Genomic DNA, 25,815 nt, shown 5'->3' with positions numbered 1-25,815 from the left:
TAGTAATCAAAATAGTGTGGCACTGACATAAAGACAGACATATAGACTGACAGAAAAGAACAAAGGGCCCAGAAGTAAACCCTAGCATATGTGGTCACGTGATTTTCATCAAGGACACCAAGATCATTTAATGAGCAAAGGGCAATATTTTCAACAAATGGTATTGGGAAAACTGGATATCCCCGTCAAAAGAGTGAAATTGGACCTTACACTATGTACAGAATTAACTCCAACTTGATCAAAGACCTAAATGTAAGAACTAAAACTGTACAACTCCTAGAAGAAAATTCAGGGGAAGAACTTCATTGGATCGGTCAATCATTTGTTGGATATGACACCAAAAGGACAAGCAACAAAAAGTAAAAACAGATACACTGGACTGCATCAGAATTTAAAACAGCAATGGTGAACATAATCAACAGAGTGAAAAGAAATGGGAAAAAGTGCAGATGGTCTCCACTAAGGAGTTAATATCCAGCATATACTCAGAACCCCTAGAGCCCCACAACAGGAGAGCAGACAGCCCTATTTTACAAGGGGCAGAACTTTGAATAGACATTTCTCCAAAGAAGGTTTATAAAAAGCCAACAAACACATGAAATGATGCTCAACATCAGTACAACAGTGGTTGCCAGGGGTTGGGGGTACAGGGTAATGGGGAGTTGGTTAATGGGTGTACAGTTTCTGTTTCACAAGATGAATGAGCTCCAGAGATTGGCTGCATAACAAGGTAAATGTACTTAACACTATTGAACTATATACTTAAAAATACTTAAGATTGTATGCTTTATGTATATTTTACCACAGATAAAATTTTAAATAGTTACTAATAAAGGTATCATAAGTTTCAAAGTGGATCACAGACCTATATGTAAATTAAAACTATAAAATTTTTACATGAAAACAAGAATAAATTTCTGTAAGTTTGAATTAGGTAATGATTTTTTTTAGACATACCAAAAGGAAAAAGATAAATTGGAATTTATCAAAATAATTGTGCTTCAAAAGACAGCAAGCATCAAGAGAATGAAGACAGATCACCTTTGGGAGAAAAACATATGCCAATCATTTGCCTTTAAAGAACTTGTATACACAATATATAAAGTATTCTTATAACACAGTAATAAAGACAGCTTGGAGCACCTGGGTGCTCAGAGGTTGAGCATCTGCCTTTGGCTCAGGTCCTGGGCCTGGGGTCCTGGCATCAAGTCTCCCATAAGGCTCCTTGCAAGGAGCCTGCTTCCCTCTCTGCCTATGTCTCTGCCTCTCTGTGTCTCTCATGAATAAATAAAATCTTTAAAAAACTCCATTGAAAAATGGACAAAGGACTTGAATAGACTTTTCTCCAAAGATCTACATAAGGCCAGAAAGCACATGGAAGCATGTTCAACCTCAGTAGCCATTAGTGAAATGCTGATCAAAATCCCAATCAGTTACCAGGTCATACCTAGTAGAATGTTTATAATCAAACAGATGAAAAACAACTGTGGCTGATGTGGACAAATTAAAATCCTCATGTTGTTGGTGGGAATGTAAAATGATGTAGTCACTGTGGAAAAGTTTGGCAGTTCATCAGAATGCTAAACATGGAGTTGTTATACCATTGTTAGGTGTATACCCTGGAGAAATGAAACATATCCATGCAAAACTTGTTCGTGAATGTTTGTAGCATACTCTTAATACCCCAAAAGTGCAAACAACTCAAAGTCCCTCAACTGATAAATAGATCCATAAAATATGGCATATCTGTACTATGGAATTAGTATTCAGCAATAAAAAGGAACGGACAGATGCTATGTATGGATGAAACTTGAAAACACGGTAAGTAAAAGCCAGTCACAAAAGGCCACATATAATTCCATTTTTGTGAAACGTCCAGAATGTGCAAATCTATAGACACAGAAAGTGTATTAACTGTTGCTGGGAACTGGAGGGAAAGGAGGGATGGGAGGAGTAACTGCTAATGGATATGGGTTTCCCTTGAGAATGTTCTGGAATTAGTGGTGATGGTTGCACAAACTTGTAACTATACTAAAAAAAAAAATTGTATGCTGTAAGTGTGAATCTTATGGAATGTGAATTTCTCCAAATGAAGCTGTCAATAAAGCTATTACTAAAAAACAGAGGGTTCTATAAAATAAATTTAGTGTTTCTTACCAAAGTTCTTTTTTTTTTAATTTATTTTTTATTGGTGTTCAATTTACTAACATACAGAATAACCCCCAGTGCCCGTTACCCATTCACTCCCACCCCCCGCCCTCCTCCCCTTCTACCACCCCTAGTTCGTTTCCCAGAGTTAGCAGTCTTTACATTCTGTCTCCCTTTCTGATATTTCCCACACATTTCTTCCCCCTTCCCTTATATTCCCTTTCACTATTATTTATATTCCCCAAATGAATGAGAACATATAATGTTTGTCCTTCTCCGACTGGCTTACTTCACTCAGCAAAGTTCTTTTAATAAAAGTTGGAGCACTTAAATAGATATACAAGAGTTACTGGGGGAAAAAAACCCCACAACAACAACCCATCATTTTCCCTTTCCCAGTGAGAAGCCGTATACATATACACACACACACACACACACACACACACACACACATACGAGCCCAGTGACACTGCAACAAGGACCAGTGTGCAGTCCTCACTTTAGGTGAACCTTTTAAAAAAGCATTTGAGCTACAGAACACCTTGACTGCTTATACTCCAAAGAACCGTGGCTGTAATGAAGTATAGTGTCTTCATTATTCTTCAGTACTGGAAAGAGAGGTGAAACAGAATCATATTGGACTCAATTGTATTAAATGATCAGAATAAAATTACTGTGCTTCTAAACTTTTTCAAGCATTTCCTGGTTTTCACTCCTGCTTTGACTATGAACATCTATTGTTTCAGTTTGCTCTGAATCCTTTCTTTTCAGGATGAGGCCCCCCACTTATCCAATGCGATTCTGTTGGGAGTTACTACATACAGTGCATAAGACCCAAGCCGGCCAACATCATGGGGCCCTCATCCCTTTTTCCACAGGGACTGGTCTGATTCAAGGGTGAACCAGGGAAGACAATTGTCCTTTTGTAGGATTTGATTAGTGAACCCTAGAAAAGGAGGTTAGTTCTCTTATTTTTGGATCACATGTCTTGAGGTACACTTTGGGCTGCCTGGTCTCTTTCCCATTATGTAGAGAAGGGACCAACCAAAAATTGAAGCCAGAAACAAAAGTCACAAGATGGAGGCCAAGAGCCCTGGCAACATAACTGGAGGTTTGCATCCAGCTATGCCTACTGTTTGATATAAAGTTTTGAGGTTATTTAGTGAGTCCGTGCAAATGAAACATTTCTTCTCCAAGGAATCAAACACAAATTTATTTCAGAACCATATAGGACAGATTGAGTAAAAGAAAGCTTTATCCTAAACTTTCCCGATAGACATTTTCTCCCCCGACTGCAATGTTATCAATTTTCACAGTCCCATCAGTGGCCTTCGTAATATTCAAAAGGATGTGCAAATGTGTCATTTGGTTGAAGAATCAAGTTGGAAAATAACAATCTTTTCACTTTTTATGCTTTCAAAAAATTCTCAAACAGTATGATGCTCCCAGCTCATAGCTGTTCAATTAGATTTTTCCTTGAAAAGTTAACTTGGAGCAAGAGAATCATTTAGCTTATACATATTCAAAAACAGAACTCATCCATTTTCTCCATTGTTCATGGAGGGAAAAACTGGACCATCCCACTAGATACAGCAAAAAGTCTGTCTCCTATTCGGGCTTTTCTTTTGTAAGTGACTGGAGAAAACTTGTTCTCATTTTGGCTTCATCATGCTAGCATTCAATATCCTTTTCTTCCTCGGAATCTGGCTCTGGCATCCAACTGAAAACAAACGTACAGTTAAATCAATTTTGTACAACACAATTAAACACAGCTTTGGTAAGGGGTCTCACGACATGACAGAAGTAAACCAGTTTCCAGCACAGTCAAAAAGGCAGAGCTACCAAAGGAAAAAATAATAATAAAGATGACATTAAAAAGAAAAGTTCCATTTAAGGTCCCAATAAGGATTTTCTTCTTAAGTAGAATCCAAATTACACTTATGTTTTTCTCTGAACTACACTCAACATGTGTTCTAGCAAACTCAACTTTTTAATTCAGTTTTGCTTGGGTTAAGTTCAAATGTATTTGAAATTTTTAAATATGAAATAACAGCTATCTGGGGATTAAAAGGATTTAGTCATAGGATGATTGCATGTTCTTTGACTTATACCTCACAGTGCTGCCTCCTTGAAGGGTGGTAGGCTAGGTAGAGGGTTTCAAAGTCAATAAACAAGGCAGATTTGCATCTTGGAGGGCTAATAGTGAGTCTTGGACAAAGGCTGTAAGAATCTATTAATCTGCTCAAATGTTTCCTGGACCACTCTTTTCAGTATCAGAGTACAAGTAATAGGTAAATAATATTACCTAATCCTTTTTTTCTGAATGATCTCACTGCAACCTATCTGTAATTAGTAAGTCATTCCATATTTAATTATGTATAGCTAATTTTTAGCATAAGCTTTTCAAAAGCTTTACTTACCATTGATCTTTTACATTCAAAAAATGAGTATTTCAGAGCTTTGCAGTTTCCTTCCTTCAGACACTGTCGAGGGGATTTTCCTTCCTAGGACGCAGAATACAGTATAAATATCTGGGAAATTTCCTCACAAAGCACAAAATCACTATCCTTTTGAAAGTAGTACTTTTTGAAAAAAATTTTAAAATAGTAAATTATATGAGAAAATGCAGTTCATTTTGACTCGATGTTTAGGAAGAACAGGACAGAATAAAAAGATGTATCATAATTCTGGAGCACTTTGAGGGTGCCCTTGGGATACTTTTCTTTAAAATGTTTATATAAAAAAAAAAAATCTCAAAACTGGTATTTTTTAGCTCCTTACAGGTAAGAAAGAGTAAAGGTGAAAGTAGTAACGATATTTCTTAAGTGTCTTTAAATTTTTTACACTCCAGAATTTTTCAAGACAGAACAAAGTAGTGTGTGTGTGTGTGTGTGTGTCAGAGGAGAGAGAGTGTGTGCACGTGCACACATGCATATGAGAAATTAGGCCTGCTGTCATGGGAAATGGGAGGGTTTGTTCTGGAAGGTCCCATCAAGTAACTTTAAAGCCTCTAGTTACATCCTTTTAATGCATGCAGTTTTACCTCCAACAGATCTCTGCACATTCGCACCCCAATGCCCGCAAAAGTCAAGCTCTCTAGTCGGAGAAGCACAACCACGTAGACGTGGAAGAGCAAAGGGAGATGTTAACAGAATTTATATATGTCTGTGAGAGGAGATCTGCCTGGGCCTGATGTGAAATGAACTCTTTAAGCAGTGAAAGTTGAAAAGATAGGATGCTGCTACAAGAATATTCACAAAAGATATGCTTATTTCTGATTCTTAAAATGAGACTTTTTAACCTATAACGTAAAAATCAGACTTGACAAAGCAACAACTGCAAAACTAGGTAAGAGCAAAAATTTAGTAGAATTTTTTTGAAGGTAAACATGGAATAAAAATTTTAATACTACCTCTTCATGATCTTAAAATATTTTGAACAAATACACTGTTGTATGCATAACACAAAGGCATTTAAAGATGTTGGAACATGGAAGCATCTACAAATAATAAACTTCACAATTCAAAGAAGCAAGATTAAAATTGAATTGCAGCAAAATTTCTTTTTTGATGCCCTATCCTGCTAAGTTGTCTATTAATAAACTAAGCCCTCAAGGACTAACTTATTAAAAAAAACTCAGAATGGTCCTAAATCTGTTAATGGGAGGTTAAAAAATAAATACTAGATATTCCCACCTAGATAGAGCTTTTATTTTTTTTAGTTTTCCTTGCCTAGACCCGGCTTTTTTTTCTTTTTTTTTTTTTTTTAAGATTTTATTTATTCATGAGAGATACAGAGAGAGGGGCAGAGACATAGTCAAAGGGAGAAGCAGGCTCCCTCCCCACAGGGAGCCAAATGCAGGACTCAATCCCAGGACCCCAGGATCATGTCCTGAGCCAAAGGCAGATGCTCAACCACTGAGCCACCCAGCTGCCCCTAGACCAGGCTTTTAAAACCAGGTAGCAGAAAAGATGTATGTGTACAAATGCTAACTGCCAGTGTGGGCCTGTCACAAAGCAGGAGAGCCAGAGGGATAACAGAGGTGCTAAAGGGGTTCTGTTAATGTAAATATATAGAAAACATCTGGAAAAAGTAGACCAAACTTACATTTTCTGAATTACCTGAGGTTTAATGACATCAAAATGTGATATGCAATTTGTGAAGGAAAAAAATCAAAACCTTAACATTATTATTTCCATTAAAGAAATAAACCCATACTGCTTATAAACATTAGCCTTCTGCAGTCCTTGACAGTATAAAGGAAAATGATGAAACCTTCCTACTCAAGTTGAGTTCCAGTGTAAAATGGGTCAAACAATTTTGAGAATAAAAATGACCCTGTTCAGTGTTAATTTTAAAAGCTCAAACAGCCAGAATTAGGTGCCCTAAAGTCAGATCAGTTTCAGTGTTAATAAAGAACCTAGCTAGAATACTTCCTACCTAAATAGAAACACGGGGTGCATGCCCCAGGAAAAAGGTAACCCCAATTTCACCTGCTTTTCATCATCAAGGATTTCCCTTCAAGCAGATTTTGACACCTCAACCCCACAACTAAAACCACTTCTCCACACCTTTATTTTGCAAGTGCTAGTCACACTTCTGGTTTTTACTGTGAAAAATGCTACAGGGTACCGCATCTGTGGCATTCCTGATCCTCTGGAATCTTGCCACTTTCTAGTCTGTCTGCTTAGGTTCTAGATTTTAATGGCCACCTACACCCGTGAATCTCAAAAGTGAATCAGAACAGAGTAGCAAGCTTCCTTGCACTATGTTGGGGGAGCCCAAAATTTTGTAATGAGATGCTGCTGATGGGATGTGTGTTACCCATATAAGTGAGACTAAATAAAACTATACAAAAGACTAGAACTATAAACCGATGCTACCCCAAACTATCTAAGATGTCATCTTTTTCATAAGCTTTTAAGCCATACTGTCAACAGCCTGCTGGGAAGATCCATCTAGATACACCAGATCTAAAAGAGGTCCTGGGTTAATTCATCCTCCTTCATCTCTGCCAAATGGCAGACTCTAGTTATCCCTTAACATTTAACTCTTCCTTTCTAGTGAGGCCTACGGCTGGACTTCCCAGACACCCTAGCAACTAGGCTGGGTCACATGACTAAATTCCAGCCAATGGAGTATGTGAGGAACTGAAATGTAAAACTTCTGGGTTGGTCCTTAAAAAGGCACGTGGCTGCTCCCCTTCTTCGTTTATGATAAGATTTAGCTTCTTGTATACCGAAGTTCATACCATCCTTTCATAGGCAATCTTAGGTCATGAGTTGAGAATAATATCCTGTCTCCCATCATAGCACCTAAAACCACAAGATCAACAATGTCTAGGTTCAGGGAAGGCTGAGAGGAGCTGTCCAAGCCCTACTTATAGGCGCACACAAGAGCAAAAGAGAATTTTCTATCTTCTTTAAGGCAGTGTTATTCTGGATCTCTGTAATATGTACCTGAACCTATATCCTAATCAATACACTCCCAAGCTCATTTGCTTTCTGAGGTCAAAATTAGTGATTCCCAAACATGGCTGTGCCCAAGAATCAACAAGGGATACTTTTATGGGTGTTGGGGTTGGAGGTACTGGAATCTATATATCTAAGCTCTCTGCCCCCATCTCCAGGTAATTCTAATGAAACCCAGAGATCTGGGAGCTTCTTAATGGAGGCACAAAGGAAATAACCCATGATTGAGGTTTTTTGGACATAGTTTCAAACTTTTTGATCTCCCAGGAGTCATATAATCCTAAGAAGTCTATCCAAGAGATGCCTTTTGAATCTGCTTGTCCTTGCTTTTCCTCTCCAGCCCCACTGGGGCTGACATCCTTATCATCATTACCCTGAGCTTCTCCGAGGCCCAGTATTTCCTTGACTTTCTCTCATTGCAGCATCTATTTTGAATTCCTTCCTAGAACGAGGTCGAGCAGCTTTTTCAGTGGGTTAAAGACTGGCAAGGAGAGATTACAGCATCCATCTGTCAAAAGATCAGATTAACTTCTGTATAATACAAGAAGCTAAATCTTATCATAAACGAAGTGGCCACACAGGGCAGACGCAGACCTCAACAGAATGTCCCTTGGTCTTCAGAGTCCCTAGGAGGGGAGAGGCGGGCTGTAGCTGCCAGTGACACCATCTGAGAAGAGAGGATATTGTCCCAGATCTGCAAAACTTGATGTTCTGTCTCAGTACTGCCCTTTTACACTCCCCCTGAAGTTACGGTAAATTTAACACAAACTAAAAGCACTCCCATTTAAGGTACTTTTTATAATTATCATTTTCTCCTAAGTGACCAACATCAATAAGACCACAAACTTAAGTTTGTGGCATGTGTCCTGGTCATTATCTTGTCTAGTTTTCTCACTTTCTAAAGATCTAATTTCCATGCAGGAGGGAATGTATCCCAATCATCTATGTGTCCCAAATTAGAGTTTGGCACTCAAATGTTTGCGGAATAAATTATTACAAAAATACAACTTGGGATCCTTCTTGCCCTCAGTATCTTCCTCCACTCCTAGAGTTTCTTTCCTCAGTCCCACTGTGTACTTTATTCTCTTGATTGCTCATCCTCATGGCCTTTCTGATGCTGAATGTCAAGATAAATTCAGGGTCCTCACTCTGAGACACAAGGGCCTTCACACATGCCAACCTTCTTCTCAAGCCTTCTGTCACATTCTCCATCCCCCAACAGAGCACTAGCTTCTCCTGGTCACATCTCCCTGACTTGCCCATGCTGTTCTTTCAGCTTCTCCCCTCAACCACCACATTCCCCACTCCTTTACTTGACAACCTACTACTCAACCTTTAAGACTCCTATCAAATGTCACCTCCTCTGTGAGAAGTTTCCAAATTCCCAAGAAAAATAAGTTGCTCTCCAGTGGACTCCCACGGGATGTTGTTCCTAAATCTAATCATTAAACAAATATTCACAAGATGCTTACACAGATGCTTATACTGCTGGAATTTAGACCCTTCCATGACTGTCCTTCCCATCAGACTGAGGTGATGTAGGGTATGACTGTAACCGATTCATCTTGGTATCACCAATGCCTTGACATCATGCCTGCCACTTACCAGGCATTACTAAGAGCTGACTATTTGCACCAATGAAGCAGTCGACTGGAAAAGCCCTGTGCAGGGAAGTGTAAAGTGTGAAGACAGGGCACCTCCGTTTCCTCCTCCGTGTGAGAGGGACTAGAGAGCCTCCTAAGCCCATGACAACTCAAGTTTTAGGACAAATTGGGCAGCCAGTCCGGCTGACTGCTAAAATCAGTGAACCAAATGTAAATCCTGAATCAGCAGAAACACTGATACAGCTTTATGATGCATGTCCATTTGGGGATAGTCTTTCCCTTTGAAGAGCAAACTCTGAAATTACATCTCCAAATGCAAAAAATAATTGCACGCAACTGATTGCCCTTTCATCAGGCCTTTGTAACTGGCAAAGGCACTTGCGTTTGAGTTGGGCGCTAAGCTAGAACCCAGCTTTGGACCTCAACCGTCAACTCTGGACCTCACCGCTTGCTCTCTGCACTCAGGTTGAGAAGACATGATTGTAGTGAGGGGAGACTGCGGTGGAAGCAAGAGACAGAACAGTGAAGAAGAAAAAAAAAATGGAGCTGCTTCGTTTACAACTTATTCAAGAAGGCACATAACTCCAACTCAGAAACGATTTCAAACCAAGAGAAAGTCAGTATCTATTCAACCACGACGGAACAGAGAAAGGAGAAACTACTAGTCAATACAGCGTACCAGGTTTATGTAATTCTCTGATAATTTAGATTCTCATTTTCTAGCACGCAGGAAACCGGCCTCATTCTCCTTTATACTTCCAGAACCTAGTGGAGTGGCAGGCAACATTTAATCAATGTTTCTTGAACCGAAATGGTTTATCTTTACGAGAATCCAAAGGGGAGGTTTCATGATCCCCAACCTAACACCGGAGGGAGCTGACGCTCCGACAGCCGACCCGCCCAAGTTCACCAGGCTGGCGCCGTGATCTATCCCTAGGCTGGCTGGGTCACCTCCCCAGGGCGCCACCGCAGGCTGAGCGGGAGGCGTCGGTCGGGTCCTGCCTCCCCGGTTCCAGCGTCTCCTCACCCCGGGCGCCCGGCCGCGCTACCTGGAGCACACAGTCCGACTGCAGCAGACAGGCGCCCAGGTCCTCCTTCACGCCCGCGCACGCGCCGCCCTCCGGCTTGTCCTCGTAATAACGGGGCATGACTGCGTCCCCGCCCCAGCAGCCGAGACCCGCTGGCGTCCGCAGCCGCAGCAACCCCTGTGGGGCGCAACGGACACCCGCGGAGGGAAGGAACCGGAACTTGCAGCCACAACTTCCGGCGGGCCCCCGGAAAACTACGGGGCCCGAGAGGCCGCGCGCACGGCGGAAGTGGGTGCACGTGACGCGCCGCGCCCCCTGCGCCGGCTACGTTGCGGGAAGGGAAGTCGGCCCGGCGCCTGCTGGGTCTGGCTGCTGGGCGGAGGTGGCGGGCTAGCTTGGACCTCTTGGAGGCCGCAGGGCGGCTCCAGGTGAGACCCGAGGACTGCTCCGTGCACGCGCGGCTCGGGCTCGCCGGCGCCTTTCCTCCGGCCCTTCAGGGCGCGCCGGCCCTCGGCCCCGGAGTGACCGTAGCCGCGTCCGGCGGCTCGGCCTGCGGTAGGGCTGCCAGATAAATAAGCCAACGACGCCCATTTACGCTTAAATTTCTCATGAACGACCGACAGCGTGTCCGTGTCTGTCCCACCCAATGTTTCGGACAGTCTTCTACGGAAAGTTATACTTGTATCTGAGATTGATTCGAATGTAACTGGGCGTCCTGTGTTTTCATCTGCTAAGTATGGCGACCTTCCCCGCAGCCCCGGGGTGACGGGGAGCCTCTGGAGCCGGCGCGGCGCCGGGGGCGACCGGGAGGCCTGGGGGCGGGGCGGGAACTGGGCGGCCGGCCTGTGAGGGCTGGACGGTGAGCCGCGCTCCCCGGGCTCCAGGCTGGGTCCACCGGCCTCCCACGCTGCCATTCCCTCTGCTGAACTATTCACGGAGTAATGCACTATGGGGCTTGAATCTTGTTTTTATATCATATTCCAGTGAAAGAGTTGCTTGGTGGTCTTGCACTGATGGACCTATGTGAACATGCCATTATTTTACCTCGTCGGTAACATTGTTTCTAATTGGCTTTTAAAACCGATTCCCTTAAAGGCCTGATGGTTTAGAGCACGGGAGTTTTGGCTCCATAGTCCTCTCTGTGCTCCTGAGGGGGTTCCTTCACCTCCTAGTGCTTTTCTTTCTGCCTCCCTCTCCTCCCTCCCTGTGGTTAACAGTGACTACTAGGGGGAGCTTCCCCAGGCTTAAGAGAGGTGAAGCGTGGGAAACCTACAGACCCCGTAGAAGTGCTGTGAGGGTTCGGAAGGGACAGTTCTTGAGCCCCCAAATAAGCCTCAGAACCACCTCCATTAGCTTTTGACCCCTGACATTTACCAAGGATTGGGGCGGAAATGTAAGATGGCATCCCTCCTGAATATCTCAGAAGAGGATACAAGAGGATATCCTTGTAAAAGATTTTTTTTTTTCTTCTATCTAGGAAGATGTTACCGAGTACTTCAGTGAATTCCCTAGTGCAGGGGAACGGAGTGTTGAATTCCAGAGATGCAGCAAGACACACGGCTGGAGCAAAACGCTACAAATACCTGAGAAGACTTTTTCGTTTTCGGCAGATGGACTTTGAGTTTGCTGCATGGCAGATGCTCTACCTATTTACTTCCCCACAGAGAGTTTACAGAAATTTTCATTACCGAAAGCAGACAAAGGATCAGTGGGCCAGAGATGACCCTGCTTTCTTGGTCCTCTTAAGTATTTGGCTCTGTGGTAAGTGTCAGTTTTTCTGTAATAGAGTTGAAGAACAGACTGGTTTGTTTTTGTTTTTTTTTTTTTAAAAAGATTGTATTTATTTATTAGAGGATGCAGGGAAAGGGACGGATGGAAAAGGAGAAGCAGGCTCCCCGCTGAGCAGGGAGCCCAACACGGGGCTCTATCCCAAGACCCAAGGTCATGGCCTGAGCCGAAGGCAGAAACTTAATCAACTGAGCCACCCTGGTGCCCCGAAACTTAGTGTTTTAGATTGTACTTGTCGTTTGCAAAATCTTTTGTTATAAACATATTGTGGGTCAGGATTTAGGATATTTGAAGCTGTTTCTTCTTTTCTGAAGCCTCAAAAATCTCACAGGAAAGAGTGTTGTTTTTTCTGGTTTCGAAGGTCCCAGGCAGATGCCAGAGTAAATTGTTTCTTCGGAACATGGAAAAGCAGAAGACAGTCACTCCGTGTCTTTTAACTGCTATGATAAAGAAGTTGATATCAAATGCAAACTAACTGTGAAAAGGACTATCAAGATGGGAAATTGCATTTCACGGGCAAATCTAGAGTGAGAGTGCTAAAAGTACCAATGCAAACTTGTGAAACTACTTTTAAATTCTCCAATAATGTAGTGAGAGAGTCCTAACTACCTTTAGGGTATAAATGTATAAGATTTTTTTCACCTTTACCTGGGCTTAAATATGTGACTGCCTTTTCAGAACCTGTCCTGAATTTATCACACAAATCTTTCTTTCAGTGTCCACTATAGGATTTGGCTTTGTTCTGGACATGGGATTTTTTGAAACGATAAAGCTTCTCCTTTGGGTTGTATTCATAGATTGTGTAGGCGTTGGTCTTCTCATATCAACTTTAATGTGGTAAGTATCATAATTTGGATTTTTCAAGTCCTGCTGTAGAGCCTGCATTTGCTTCCTTTAGAGATACAGTAGCTGATGTGCACTGAAAGCATGAGTTTAAATTTTTTTTTTATCATTGAAATATAGTTGACACACAATGTTACATTAGTTCCAGGTGTACAACATCGAGATTTGAGATGTATATACATTATGATATGCTCACCAAGATAAGTGTAGTTACCACTTGTCACCTTACAGTGTTGTTATAAAATTGACAGTATTCCCTATGCTGTACTTTTTATCTCTGTGTCTGATTTATTTTATAACTAGAAGTTTGTATCTCTTAACCCCCTCCACCTATACCACCCATTCCTTAAACTCTCCTCTCCTCTACCAGTTTGTTCTCTATATTTATGAACCGGTTTGTTTTTTGTTCATTTTGTGTTTTAGACGCACATATAAGTGAAATGATACAGTGTTTGTCTTTCCTGACTTATCTTGCATATCATTATACTCTCTAGGTCTATCTATGTTGTCACTAATAGTAAGATCTCATTGTTTTTTTATGACTGAGTAATATTCCTGTGTGTGTGTGTGTCTGTGTGTGTATATACACCCCGTTTCTTCTTTATTCCTTCAACTATTGATGAACACTTTAGTTGCTTCTATATCTTGATCATTGTAAATAATGTTGCAATGGACACTGGGGTGCGTATAACTTTTCAAATTAGTGTTTTTATTTTCTTTGAATAAATACCCAGTACTGGTTCTGTTTTTAATTTTTTGATGAACTGCCATACTGTTTTCCACAGTGGTTGCTCCAGATTACATTCCCACCAGCAGTGCACAAGGGTTCCCTTTTCTGCACATCCTTGCCAACACTGGTTATTTCTTGTCTTTTCAATACTAGCTATTCTGACAGGTGTAAGGTGATATCTCATTGTACTTTTGATTTGCATTTCCCTGATGCTAAGTAATGCTGAGCATTACTTTTCATGTATCTGTTGGCTTTTTGATTGTATTCTTTAAAAAAAAATTATTCGGGTCATCTGTCCATTTTTTATTGGATTTTTTTCTTTATTGTTGAATTGTATAGTTCTTAATATATTTGGGATACTAGCCCCTTATCAGATATATCATTTGCAAATCCTTTCTCCTATCCACTGGATTGCTTTTTTATTTTGTCTGTGATTTTCTTTGTTGTGCAAAGCTCTTTATTTTGGTTTAGTCCCAGTAGTTTATTTTTGCTTTTGTTTCCTTGCCTGAGGAGATAAATCCATAAGAATGTTGCTGAGGCCAATATCCAAAAAATTACTGTTTATATTTTCTTTAGGAGCATTATGGCTTCATTTCTCATATTTAGTTCTTTAATCCATTTTGAATTTATTTTTCTGTATGATGTAAGAAAATGGTCCATTTTCATTCTTTTGCATGTAATTGTCCAGGTTTTTCCACACTATTTATTGATGAGACTGTCTTCCCCACTGTATATGTTTTTCTCCTTCGTCATTTGTTAATTGTCCATGTGTTAGTTTGTTTTTTGGGTCTATATCCGGTTCCATTGATCTGTCTGGTTTTGTTTTTGTTTTTTGTTTTGTTTTTAGAGAGAGAGAATGAGAGCAAGTGGGAGTAGGGGTGCAGAGGAAGGGGGAGAGAGAGAATCTTAAGCAGGCTCCATGCATAGCATGAAGCCTGACAGGGAACTTGATCTCATGACTCTGAGATCATGACCTGAGCCAAAATCAAGAGTCAGACACTTAACCAACTGAGCCACCCAAGCACCCCCAATCTGTTTCTGTGCCAGTACTATACAGTTTTAATTACTGTAGCTTTGTAGTATATATTGATATCTGGATTGTGATACCTCTAGCTTTGTTTTTCTTTCTCAAGATTGCGTTGGCTATTTGGGGTCTTTTGTGGTTCCATACAAAATATAGAATTCTTTAATTCTCTAAAAAATATTATTGGTGTTTTGATAGAAATTGTATTGAATCTGTAGATCACTTTGAGTAGTATGGACATTTTAACAATATTGATTCTTCCAATCCACAATCATGGAGTATCTTTCCAAGTGTGTGTCCCCTTCAATTTCTTTCATTAGTGTCTTACAGTTTTTAGAGTATAGGGTTTTTATCTCCTTGGTTAAATTTCTTCCTAGGTATTTTTTTGGTGCAATTATAAATGGGGTTATTGTCTTAGTTTCTCTTCTACTGCTTCATTATTAGTGTACAGAAGCACAAGAGATTTCTGTATATTTTGTGTCCTGTAACTTCACTGAATTTATTGATTAGTTCTAATAGTTTTTTGGTGGAGTCTTCCAGGTTTTCTATATATAGTATCATATATCTGCAAATAGAAACATTTGTACTTCTTCCTTACCGATTTGGATGCTTTTTATTTTTCTTGTCTGATTGCTTTGGCTAGGACTTCCAGTACTATGTTGAATAAAAGTGGTGAGAATGTATGTTCTTGTTTTGTTCCTGATCCTAAAAGAAAAGCTTTCAGCCTTTCACCATTAAGTATGATGTTAGCTGTGGGTTTGTCATTTATAGCCTTTGTTATATTAGGTACATTCCCTCTCAACCCATTTTGTTGGTAACTTTATCATGAACTAATGTTGAATTTTGTTAGATGCTTTTTCTGCATCTATTGAGATGATCATGATTTTCATCTTCCATTTCGTTAACATGTATCATATTAAATGATTTGCACATAATTGAACCATTCTTGCATCCCTAGAATAAATCCCACTTCAAGTGGAATATCCTTTTAATGTATTACTGAATTTGGTTTGCTAATACTTTGTTGAGTATTTTTGGATCTTTGTACATCAAGGATATTAGCCTATACTTTTCCTATTTTGTAATGTCTTTGTCGGATTTTGGTACCAGGGTAAAGATTTCCTGGTAGAACTGATTTGAAAAATATCCTTTCTCTTTGTTTTTTTGCAGTAGTTTCAGAAGAATAGGTGTTAACTCTGCTGTAGATGTTTCGTAGAATTTACCTGTGAAACCATCTGGTCCTGGACTCTTGTTTTTTGGGAGTATTTTGATTACCAATTCAAATCCATTACTTGTAATAATACATTTTTTTCAGACTTTGTATTCCTGATTCAGTTTTGGAAGGTTGTATATTTCTACAAATTTATCTTTTTTTTTTTTTTTTTGGCTAATTTGTTGGCATATATTTTTTCACAATAATCTCTTGTAATCCTTTGTATTTCTCTGGTGTCAGTTGTTACTTCTCTTTCATTTCTGATTTTACTTATTTGGGTTCTGTCTCCTTTTTGATGACTCTGGCTGAATGTTTTATCAATTTTGTTTATTTTTTCAAAGAACTAGTTCTTGGTTTCGTTGATCTTTTCTATTGTTTTTTCAGTTCCTGTTTCATTTCTTTCTACTCCAGTTTTTATTGCTTCCTTCTTCTGTTAACTTTAGGTTCTGCTTGTTCTTTGCTCATACCTTTAGGATTAAAGTTAGATTGTTTATTTGAAATTGTTTTCAAACAATAACATTGTTTATTTGAAATGTTTATTTTTGTTCTTTCTTGAGGTAGGCCTGTTAGAACATCCCTCTGGCAATTGCTTTTGCTGTGTCCCAAAGATCTTTGGAACATTGTTTCCATTTTCATTTGTCTCAGGAACTTTGTCTCTTTGGTTTTGTTGTTGTAGTTGATGATGATGACCTGTTATTTTAGTAAAAGGTTGTTTAGCCTGTGCATGTTTGTGGGACTTTTCCATTTTTTCTTGTAATGGATTTCTAGTTTCATACCATATGGTTGGAAAAAATGCTTGATGTGATTTCAGTCTTCCTAAATTTATTGAGATTTGTGTTGTGGTCTAAACTGTGGTCTGTTCTGGAGAATATGTCCTATGCACTTGAAAAGATTATGTATTCTGCTGGTTTTGGGGGGAATATTCTGTATATGTGTATCTAATATGTTGTCCTTCCTTACCGATTTTCTGTGTGGATGACCTATCCATTGATGTAAGCGGGGTATTAAAGTCCCCTATTTTGTGTTACTATCTATTTCTCTCTTTATGTCTGTTAGTATTTGCTTTATGTATTTCAGTATTCTCATAGTTGGGTGCATAGTTATTTATAATTGCTAAATTCCCTTGTTGGATGGAACCTTTTATCATTATGTAATGCTTTTATGTAACGCCTTGTTTTGTCTCTTGTTACAGTCTTTGTTTTAAAAGCTATTTTTGTGTGAAAGAAGTATTGCTTCCCTGGCCGGCCTTTCTTTCTTTCTTCTTTTTTTTTTTTTTTGGCTTCCATCTGCATAGAATATCTTTTTCCATCCCTTCATATTCAGTCTGTATGAGTCTATAGGTCTGAAGGTAGCCTTATTGTCAGCATATAGTTGAGTCTTGTTTTCTTATCCATTCAGTTACCCTGTCTTTTCTTTCCCTTTTTTTTTTTTTTTTTACATTTTTAATTCCTGTTAACATACAATATTACGCTGGTTTCAGGTGTACAAAAGAGTGATTCAGCACTTCCATACAACACCCTGTGCTCATCACAAGTGCACTCTTTAATCTCCATCACCTATTTTACCCAAGTCCCCCTTCCCCTTTCTGGTAACTATCAGTTCTCTATAATTAAGTGTTTTTTTTCTTAATTTGTCTCTTCTTATATTGTTTCCTTTGCTTGTTTTGCTTCATAAATTCCACACAAGTGAAATCATATGTTGTCTTTCTCTGACCTATTTTGATTAGGATTATACTCTCTAGCTCCATCCATATTGTTGTAAATGACAAGATTTCTTTCTTTTTTATGGCTGAATAATAGTTCATTGTTTGATGTGATCTCCTTTATCCATTCATCAATCCGTGGACATTTGGGCTGCTTCCATATCTTGGCTGTTATAAATAATGCTTCTATAAACATAGGCGTGCATGTATCCCGTTGAATTAGTGTTCTTGTATTCTCTTGGTTAATACCCAATAATGCAATTGCTGGATCATAGGGCAGTTCATTTTTTAACTTTTTGAGGAACTTCCATACTGTCTTCCAAAGTGGCTGCACTAGTTTGCACTCCTACCAACAATGCAGAAGGGTTTCTTTTTCTCCACATCCTTGCCAACACCTGTTGTTTCTTGTGTTGTTGATTTTAGCCATTCTGACAGGTGAGAGGGATTTGCATTTCCCTGATGATGAGTGACGTTGAGCAGCTTTTCATGTGTCTTTTGGCCATCTGGACATATATCTTCTTTGGAAAAATGCCTGTTCATGTCTTCTACTCATTTTTTAATTTGATTATTGGTATTTTGGGTGTTGAGTTTTATGAGTTCTTTATATTGGATACTGACCCTTTATTGGATAGGTCATTTGCAAATATCTCCCATTCGATAGGTTGCCTTTTAGTTTGTTGATTGTTTCATTCACTATGCAGAAGATTTTAAGTTGATGTAGTCCCAATAGTTTATTTTTGCTTTATTTTTCCGTTGCCTTAGGAGACCTATCTAGAAAGAAGTTGCTATGATCAGTGTCAGCAAAGTTACTGCCTATGTTCTCTTATAGAAATTTTATGATACCAGGTCTGAACATTTTGGTCTTTAATCTGTTTTGAATTTATTTTTGTGTATGGTGTAAGAAAGATGGTCCAGTTTCATTCTTCACTGTCCAGTTTTCCCAACACCATTTGTTGAAGAGATGGTCTTTTTCTCCTGCTTTGTCAAAGATTGACTATATAGTTGTGGGTTCATTTCTCACTTCCCATCCTGTTCCATTGGTCTTTGTGTCTATTTTTGTGCCAGTATCATACTGTCTTGACCACTACAGCTTTGTAGTATAACTTGAAATCTGGAATTGTAATGCTTCCAGCTTTGTGGTTTCTTTTCCCAGCTCACTTTGGCTAGTCAAGGTCTCGTGGTTCCAAAATTTTTGGATTGTTTATTACAGTTCTGTAAAAGGTGCTGTTGGTATTTTTGATAGATTGCATTAATGTGTAGATTGCTTTGGTATGAATGAAAATAGTATGAATATTTTATCACTATTTGTTTTTCCAATCCATGAGCATGGAACGTCTTTCCATTTCTTTGTGTCATCTTCAATTTCTTTCACTGGTGTTTTTAAGTTTTCAGAGCACAGGTCTTTTACCTCTTTGGTTGATTCCTAGATATCTTATTATTTGGGGTACATTTGCAAATGGGTTTTCTTAGTTTCTCTTACTGTTACTTCATTATTGGGTATAGAAATGCAACAAATTTCTGTATATTGATTTGTATCCTGCAATGTGACTGAATTCATTTATCAGTTCTGGCAGTTTTTTGGTGGAATCTTTCAGATTTTCTATTTATTGTATCAATTCATCTGCAAATACTTAAAGTTTTACTTCTTCCTTACCAGTTTGAATACCTTTTATTTCTTTTTGTTGTTTGATTGCTTTGGCTAGACTTCCAGTACACCATGTCTTTTGATTGGAGCATTTAGACATTTACCTTGAAAGTAGCTATTGGTAGGTTTGTTCTTATTCCTATCTTGTTAGGTTTTTTTTCCCAGCAGTGCCCTGCTGGGAAAGCTGGATTCGAACTGGGCTGGTGATTCCAGGGTGCTCTGCACAGTGGGGGCCTTGGTGGGAGAATTGGAGCTAAAGTTGCTGTGGCTAGGGGTGTGGGGCTCATTCAAGTGCTGGGCAGTTAGGGCATCTGTGCCCTGTTGCAGTCTGAGTGATGGGGCATGAAGGGGGTTGGGGGGACATAAGCAGTGGTGCTTACCAGCCCCTTTGGCCCCAGAATGTGTTCCCACAGGCCATGGCCATTTGGCTGAGGGTTAGTTTTTTTATATTCTAGTTGTGTTTTAAACCACTGCTCTTGGGATCCCTGGGTGGCTCAGCGGTTTGGTGCCTGCCTTTGGCCCAGGGCGCGATCCTGGAGACCCGGGATTGAATCCCACATCGGGCTCCCGGTGCATGGAGCCTGCTTCTCCCTCTGCCTGTGTCTCTGCCTCTCTCTCTCTCTCTGTATGTGACTATCATAAATAAATAAACATTTTTTAAAAAATAAAATAAAAACATAAACCACTGCTCTTTTGTGTGCACCTCAGTGGGAGTTGGGCTGGTGTGGGATAGGGTCCCAGGGTTCACTGAAGGGGTGGCCATATCCCGCTCCCATCTACGCTGTCAGTGTTGGGCCTGGTGGGGGAGGGAACATACACAGTGGCACCTGCCAGCCCTCTGAACCCTGGAGACCAGTTCCTCAGGTCCCAGCCATTTGGCAGATGCTCAAGGACTGGTTCCTTTGAATCCTAGTTGCCCTTTTACAGTGGGGCTTTTTTCCATGCGTTAGGGTGGTATAGTCTATTCCTGGTTCCTTGGTTCTATCCCCACCCCTCACAGTTGACAGCATCAAGTGGGGGGTTCCTGTTGTTTCTGTGCCTCTGTCTCTCATGTTCTCTGTGTGGTCCCTCTGTCCTTTGTTGTGCAGAAGCTGTTCAGTCAGCCCGTCAGCCCTCAGTTCTTTTTCTGGAAGAATTACTCTATATGTGGGTATAGATTTGGTTTGTCCATGGAGGGGAGTTCAGGGTCCCTCCATCACCATCTTGGACGGTCTCCTGAAAGCATCAATTTTGATTGCTAGGATTATGAGAACCTGCCCTCCCGTGTCACTATTTGTATCAGAAAATACTCTAAGGGGTGGTCTGTATTGTCAAAGTGCAGCAAATAAGTGAACTGAAATAATGATTATATTAACAAAGTCCCTGGTTTTGCAAAAATATTATGCAGTTAGCCAGTTCTGCTTACATTGTCTGAATGATGGCATGGTTTTCACCTTTATTTGTCAGTGGGTCACTTCTAGATGTTTAAGCTATAGAGGATTATTTTATGGAATCTTACTCTGAATATCAGATATTAAAAGAAGGACATTTGAAAAAGGATTTGTTAAACTTGGTGCCGTCTTGCTGAGACACACAGGTTTTACTGGACAGGTACATAGTCTGACTTCTGGGTTTGGTTTAACAACGGTAGTGTACTGAGTAGAAATGTATAAATCCAGCATTTGGTTTTTCCATTTTCTCATAGATGCAGGCTCCAATATGGTTGGCATGCCAGATGAGGGGATTGGATGTTTTAAGTGAGTTCATAAAAGGCCAGTGTTTGAGTAGAGGTTGTGGGCATCATGTATCAGAGAAAACACTACGGAAATTTTAGTCTCAGAGAGGCCTAGGTTCACATGCCAGCTCATTAGTCCCAGTCTAACTGTAACTCTTAGTCCCAGTTTCTTTTGTAAAATGGAGTTAGTGATCTAATTTGTAAGATATTTGAAAAGATTGTGGTATAAAAAGTACCTGGTATATAGGAAGTGCTCAATAAATAGTGGTTATTAACATTTTAAATAAAGTCCTGAGACTTTAACCTCTGATAGCAATGTGTTCATTTGTAACTCCTTACTAGTATAAGTTTTGTATGTGCTTGGGAGTCAATAAATGGTATGTGTCATTAATTTGGAATTCTAACATTTGGGTTAAAAAGAATACTACTAACTAATAGAAGTTACATATTCATTATCAAAAAGCATGGCAGATGAAACAGTTTCAGTAAGGGCTTTCAAAGGAATAGATTGTAGCAGGCATTCTATCATTGTAACATTGACTCTATAGGGCCATAGAAATCAAGTCGTTCTGGAGTTTAGCACCTTTAGTTTGAGTCCATATTAGTTAAGTAGAAAAGGACTGGGTGGGGGGTGCTGAGGTGGTTTAGTCGGGTAAGTTTCCAACTCTTAATCTCAGCTCAAGTCTTGATCTCAGGGTTGTGAGTTCAAGCTCCATGTTGGGCGTGGAGCCTACTCATTAAAAAAAAGAAAAGGGACTGACTCAGTATATTTTTCAAAACCTATATTTTGTTGCATCGTGTTGTGAACTGTGTTAGAAATGATGACATGTAGTTGCTGTCATCCCAGATGTGCCAAGGAATCAGCAGGAGGAGGTGTTTGGGGGAGATGGGATCATTGATTCCTGATGCACAAGAGCAACATCCTGGGTCTAGTGGTGCAGGGTGACACTCACCAGCTCAAGAAGATACGTGACTATAGAATGTGGCCTTCAGTGCAGTTCAGAAAAAAGAATTGGACTTTATCTCATAGCTTGCATATGTTGGTTGGGGAGAGGAGGAGAGGTGGAGAACATGGAGGCTTTGGAATAAGGAAATATCAGATTTACACTTGAAGTAAAGTCTTCTGTGGCTGTGAAGGAGCTGAAGGAGAGTGGTGTGGCTGGATACAACTGTGGGGGTCTGCACAAGAGCAGAGCACGCCCAGACAATGTGGTGAACTCAGGAAGAGAGGAGAGAGATGGATCTGAGAACATTCTGCGATAATCGGGTATGATGAGGGTAGGAAAAAGTGGCAGGTGCAGATGAAGCATTCCATGTCAGACATGCTGAGTTCTGGTGTCTTGAGGACTTAAGTGGAAATAAAGGTAGAGTGGCCATGGGGTAGATGACTCTGAACCTACCAGTCTGGGCCAAGATGAGAATATTATTGGCATTATTAAATGTGGAGGTGGGAGGTGAAAACTACAGATGTCTTGAGCTCTCCCAGAAGGCATGTCTGTGTTCCAGAGGTAAGACTCAGAGTGAAGACAGAAGCCTGGAAAGTGCCCATCTAAGGAGTAAGCAAAGGGGTAGGAGCAGCAGGAGGAAAACCACAGAATGAGAGCTCTTGAGTCGTGAGCTAAAAGCTTTTTCATCCACTCATCAGTTAACTGAGCTGGTAGGCTATGCTGCAGAACAAGGACAGAAGCTTGAAGAATTGTTTTAATGGCTAGAGAGGTTACTGGCAGCCCTTCCCTTACCGGTTCCTCCTGATTCCTTGAGCTTTTAATGGAGAGGTGACCTATTAGGTGTGAGGCTTGGACCTATTCTGTATCTGCATTCATTTTTTGGAGGGGGGAGGGGTCTTATGCAGGCCCATGGCTTTAAATATTTATACATGGATGAATTTGTATCTCCCATTTTCAACCTCTCCTCTACATTCCAGACTTTATATACTTCTTACTCCATGTTAACCAGCATCTTCAACATCACAGGTTCACATCCAGACTTCTGCACTGCCCCAAACCGATCTTGCTCACTGTAGTTCATGGCAGCTCAATCCTCCCATTGGTTTCAGACGGAAATCTTGGTCATCCTTGACTGTTCATCTTTTATCTTATTCCACATGCAGTACTAACACAGATCCTGTTGGTGCTGCCCTCCAACCATAGCATTTCCCCCATGTCACCACCTCTACTGCTACCACCCCTGCTCATCTCTCATTCGCCGTAGCCTCCCCCACCGGTGTCCCTGTTTCCCTCTTGTCCCTGTAACCTGTTCTCAGTCAAATCCAGTCTCAGGAAACCGTGTCAAAACAGTGAGTCAGATATCCTTCTGGGAACTGCAGTGACTCCTTATCTCATCGAGAATAAAAGCCAAAAGTCTTAAAATGGCCACAGGCTCCATAAGCTCTAGCTCCCTACTTCATGTCCTGCTGCTTTTCTCACTTGTTTCAAGCAGGCCTCCTCACCCAGCCTCAAACAGGCCACACCCTGCCCCTTCCTCCGTCCTCCTCCACTTCTCTGTTTAGACGCCTTTCTGCCTGGAATGAGGGTAATTCCCATCCCTGCCCTTGGGTCCTGACCCAGGTGTTAACTTTCATAGGACTATCCTATTTTTTTTTATTTATTTATTTATGATAGTCACACAGAGAGAGAGAGAGGCAGAGACATAGGCAGAGGGAGAAGCAGGCTCCATGCACCAGAAGCCCGACGTGGGATTCGATCCCGGGTCTCCAGGATCATGCCCTGGGCCAAAGGCAGGCGCTAAACCGCTGCGCCACCCAGGGATCCCAGGACTATCCTGTTTAACACTGCATTTCAACTTTATATTTTCTGTCCTTCCTTATTGCTGAGTTTTTCTCCATATATGCCATCTGACGACTCCAACTAGGTGGAAGGCAGAGATCTGTTTTGCTCATCATATTGTCTCCAGTATCTAGAATACTGCTTGGAATTAATCTTATTATATTATGAAAGAAATTTTAACTTTGCTCTTTAGGTTTATCTCTAACAAGTATTTAGTGAAACGGCAAAGCAGAGACTATGATGTGGAATGGGGCTATGCCTTTGATGTGCATCTGAATGCTTTTTATCCCCTCCTAGTCATTCTGCATTTTATCCAGCTTTTCTTCATCAACCGTAAGTAGCAGTTACTTCTTAAATGAGCATCAAAAAGTCACCATTATATGCCCTGAAAAGAGATTCATTGTACACCTCTTCTGCAGATGTTATCCTGACGGATACATTCATTGGATATTTAGTTGGAAATACCTTATGGTTGGTGGCAGTTGGCTACTACATCTATGTAACCTTCCTAGGATACAGTGGTAAGTCATGGTACAGTTTTGATTGAGAACATAGGTGGGAGGTGGGGTGGTTTTGCTGTAATAACATAATTAGCTTACTTTTATATGAATTACCTCATTTAATCTTCACAGTTAGATTTACTTAACCCCATTTTTCAGACGAGGGTACAGAAACTAATGGTCATGCAGCTAAAAAGTGGCATGGTTGGTATGTAACAAATTTTATAATTTTAAGGAGCCATGTTTAAACCATGTTGATATTTCCAGGTTACTTGTAGGAACCCACACCCCATTTCCTTTCTTCCCTGGCTTTCCCATTCTTGGTCCCAGTAGGGGCTTAGAGTGGGGCATGAGTTGGAGCTGACATATGGTCACATAGGTAAAGGCACCCTTATGAACGTATTTCAAGGTGTTAAACCTTTGCCTCCCTTTGTTTTTACGATCACTGTGTGGTTCTACAGATGGTCACAAATCAGGCCCAACCTCTGCTGGCGTGAGGACGCAGTTTTCAAATTTACTGTTAATCCTGCTAGAAGTTTCTTTTTCGTAGTATGAATGAAAAACATAATCCGGCTTGTCCTTTCTTGTCACTCTGGATGATGAGACCCTTACTGTAAATACACACCCCTGGTGCTCAAGTATGACTAGCTTCTCTGGTCAGCCGTGAGGAGGTGGCGGCACCAGCAGCAGAGCAAGTAGCAGACTCTGGCTTTAGAGCAGCGTTTCCCCAATTCAGAACATTCAGGGGTTTTTTTTTGTTGTTGTTGTTGTTTGTTTTTGGCTTCACCTGTTGTAATAACTTTCAGAATGTTCATTAGTCATATTTCCTTTTTTTAAAAAATAAATTTTTCTTTTCCAGCATTGCCATTTTTGAAAAATACAGTTATTCTTCTTTATCCGTTTGCACCTCTCATTCTGCTCTACGGCCTGTCACTAGCACTAGGATGGAACTTCACCCACACACTGTGTTCCTTCTATAAGTACAGAGTGAAATGAAAGCAGTATTGAAACTATTCCATCCTCCCCAGCAGCAAGCACTCTGGGTGAAATGATTTCTTCCAAAACTTGTAAATAAACTATCTTTGTAGATATCTTCAGGTGTAAAGTTTGCAAATTTGAGAAAATACATATGTTGACACCATTGTCAAGGTACATTCCTTAAAACTAATTAAATGTACATTTCTATAATAAATATTTTTTAAACTAAAGCATGTATTTTATTCATTCTAATAAAGCTTTAAGTATTTTTGAAAGAAATCCCATTTGGAGAACTTGATGATCATCATATGCTCCCCACCACTGTTACTGACAAGATATATAGTCTGTCCCCATTTTCTAAGAGGTTGTATTTTAAACATTTGTGTAGACCACGTGATTCTAGTATAACCTTCGAAAGTCTCCTTGACCTGTAACGTAACTCAAAGATGAATCACTGTACGATAGGACATAAAATCATCATTTACAACATTTTCTATACAAAATATATTCGATTGAAGCGGTGCATGGTGGCTACTCTCCTTAGTATACGTGAGAGAGAGTGAACACTTATATAACCCTGATAATCAGTGTCTTTTCCTTTGAAGTCCTCTCCAAAACCCACATAACTAAAAATAGTGTTA

At 40.3% G+C, this 25,815-nt stretch overlaps 2 protein-coding genes across 4 annotated transcripts; one reads left to right on the top strand and one right to left on the bottom strand.

Moving 5' to 3' along the window:
• Positions 1 to 3,332: 3,332 nt before the first annotated feature.
• Positions 3,333 to 10,484, bottom strand: COA5 (cytochrome c oxidase assembly factor 5). The gene is made up of 3 exons (XM_077915103.1): positions 10,273 to 10,484; positions 4,569 to 4,652; positions 3,333 to 3,868 (listed from the first exon to the last, which is right to left on the bottom strand). Exons 1-3 carry the CDS (start codon positions 10,369 to 10,371, stop codon positions 3,827 to 3,829), a joined length of 225 nt encoding a protein of 74 aa, XP_077771229.1. The 5' UTR covers positions 10,372 to 10,484; the 3' UTR covers positions 3,333 to 3,826.
• On the top strand, positions 10,408 to 25,404 carry UNC50 (unc-50 inner nuclear membrane RNA binding protein). 3 transcript variants are annotated; one of them, XM_077915100.1, is made up of 7 exons: positions 10,408 to 10,539; positions 11,729 to 12,012; positions 12,756 to 12,876; positions 23,890 to 24,029; positions 24,116 to 24,217; positions 25,056 to 25,216; positions 25,247 to 25,404. In XM_077915100.1, exons 2-6 carry the CDS (start codon positions 11,733 to 11,735, stop codon positions 25,190 to 25,192), a joined length of 780 nt encoding a protein of 259 aa, XP_077771226.1. In that variant the 5' UTR covers positions 10,408 to 10,539; positions 11,729 to 11,732; the 3' UTR covers positions 25,193 to 25,216; positions 25,247 to 25,404. The 3 variants fall into 3 exon arrangements, with proteins under 3 accessions (XP_077771226.1, XP_077771227.1, XP_077771228.1); XM_077915101.1 differs by lacking the exon at positions 10,408 to 10,539 and adding an exon at positions 10,546 to 10,679 and having other exon boundaries at positions 25,056 to 25,404; XM_077915102.1 differs by lacking the exon at positions 10,408 to 10,539 and adding an exon at positions 10,747 to 10,985 and having other exon boundaries at positions 25,056 to 25,404.
• Positions 25,405 to 25,815: the final 411 nt, after the last annotated feature.

This window comes from Canis aureus, chromosome 11 (assembly GCF_053574225.1).
Source record: "Canis aureus isolate CA01 chromosome 11, VMU_Caureus_v.1.0, whole genome shotgun sequence".
In the NCBI taxonomy this organism is placed as follows: Eukaryota; Metazoa; Chordata; class Mammalia; order Carnivora; family Canidae; genus Canis; species Canis aureus.
This window is presented reverse-complemented; position numbering and strand designations above follow the sequence as displayed.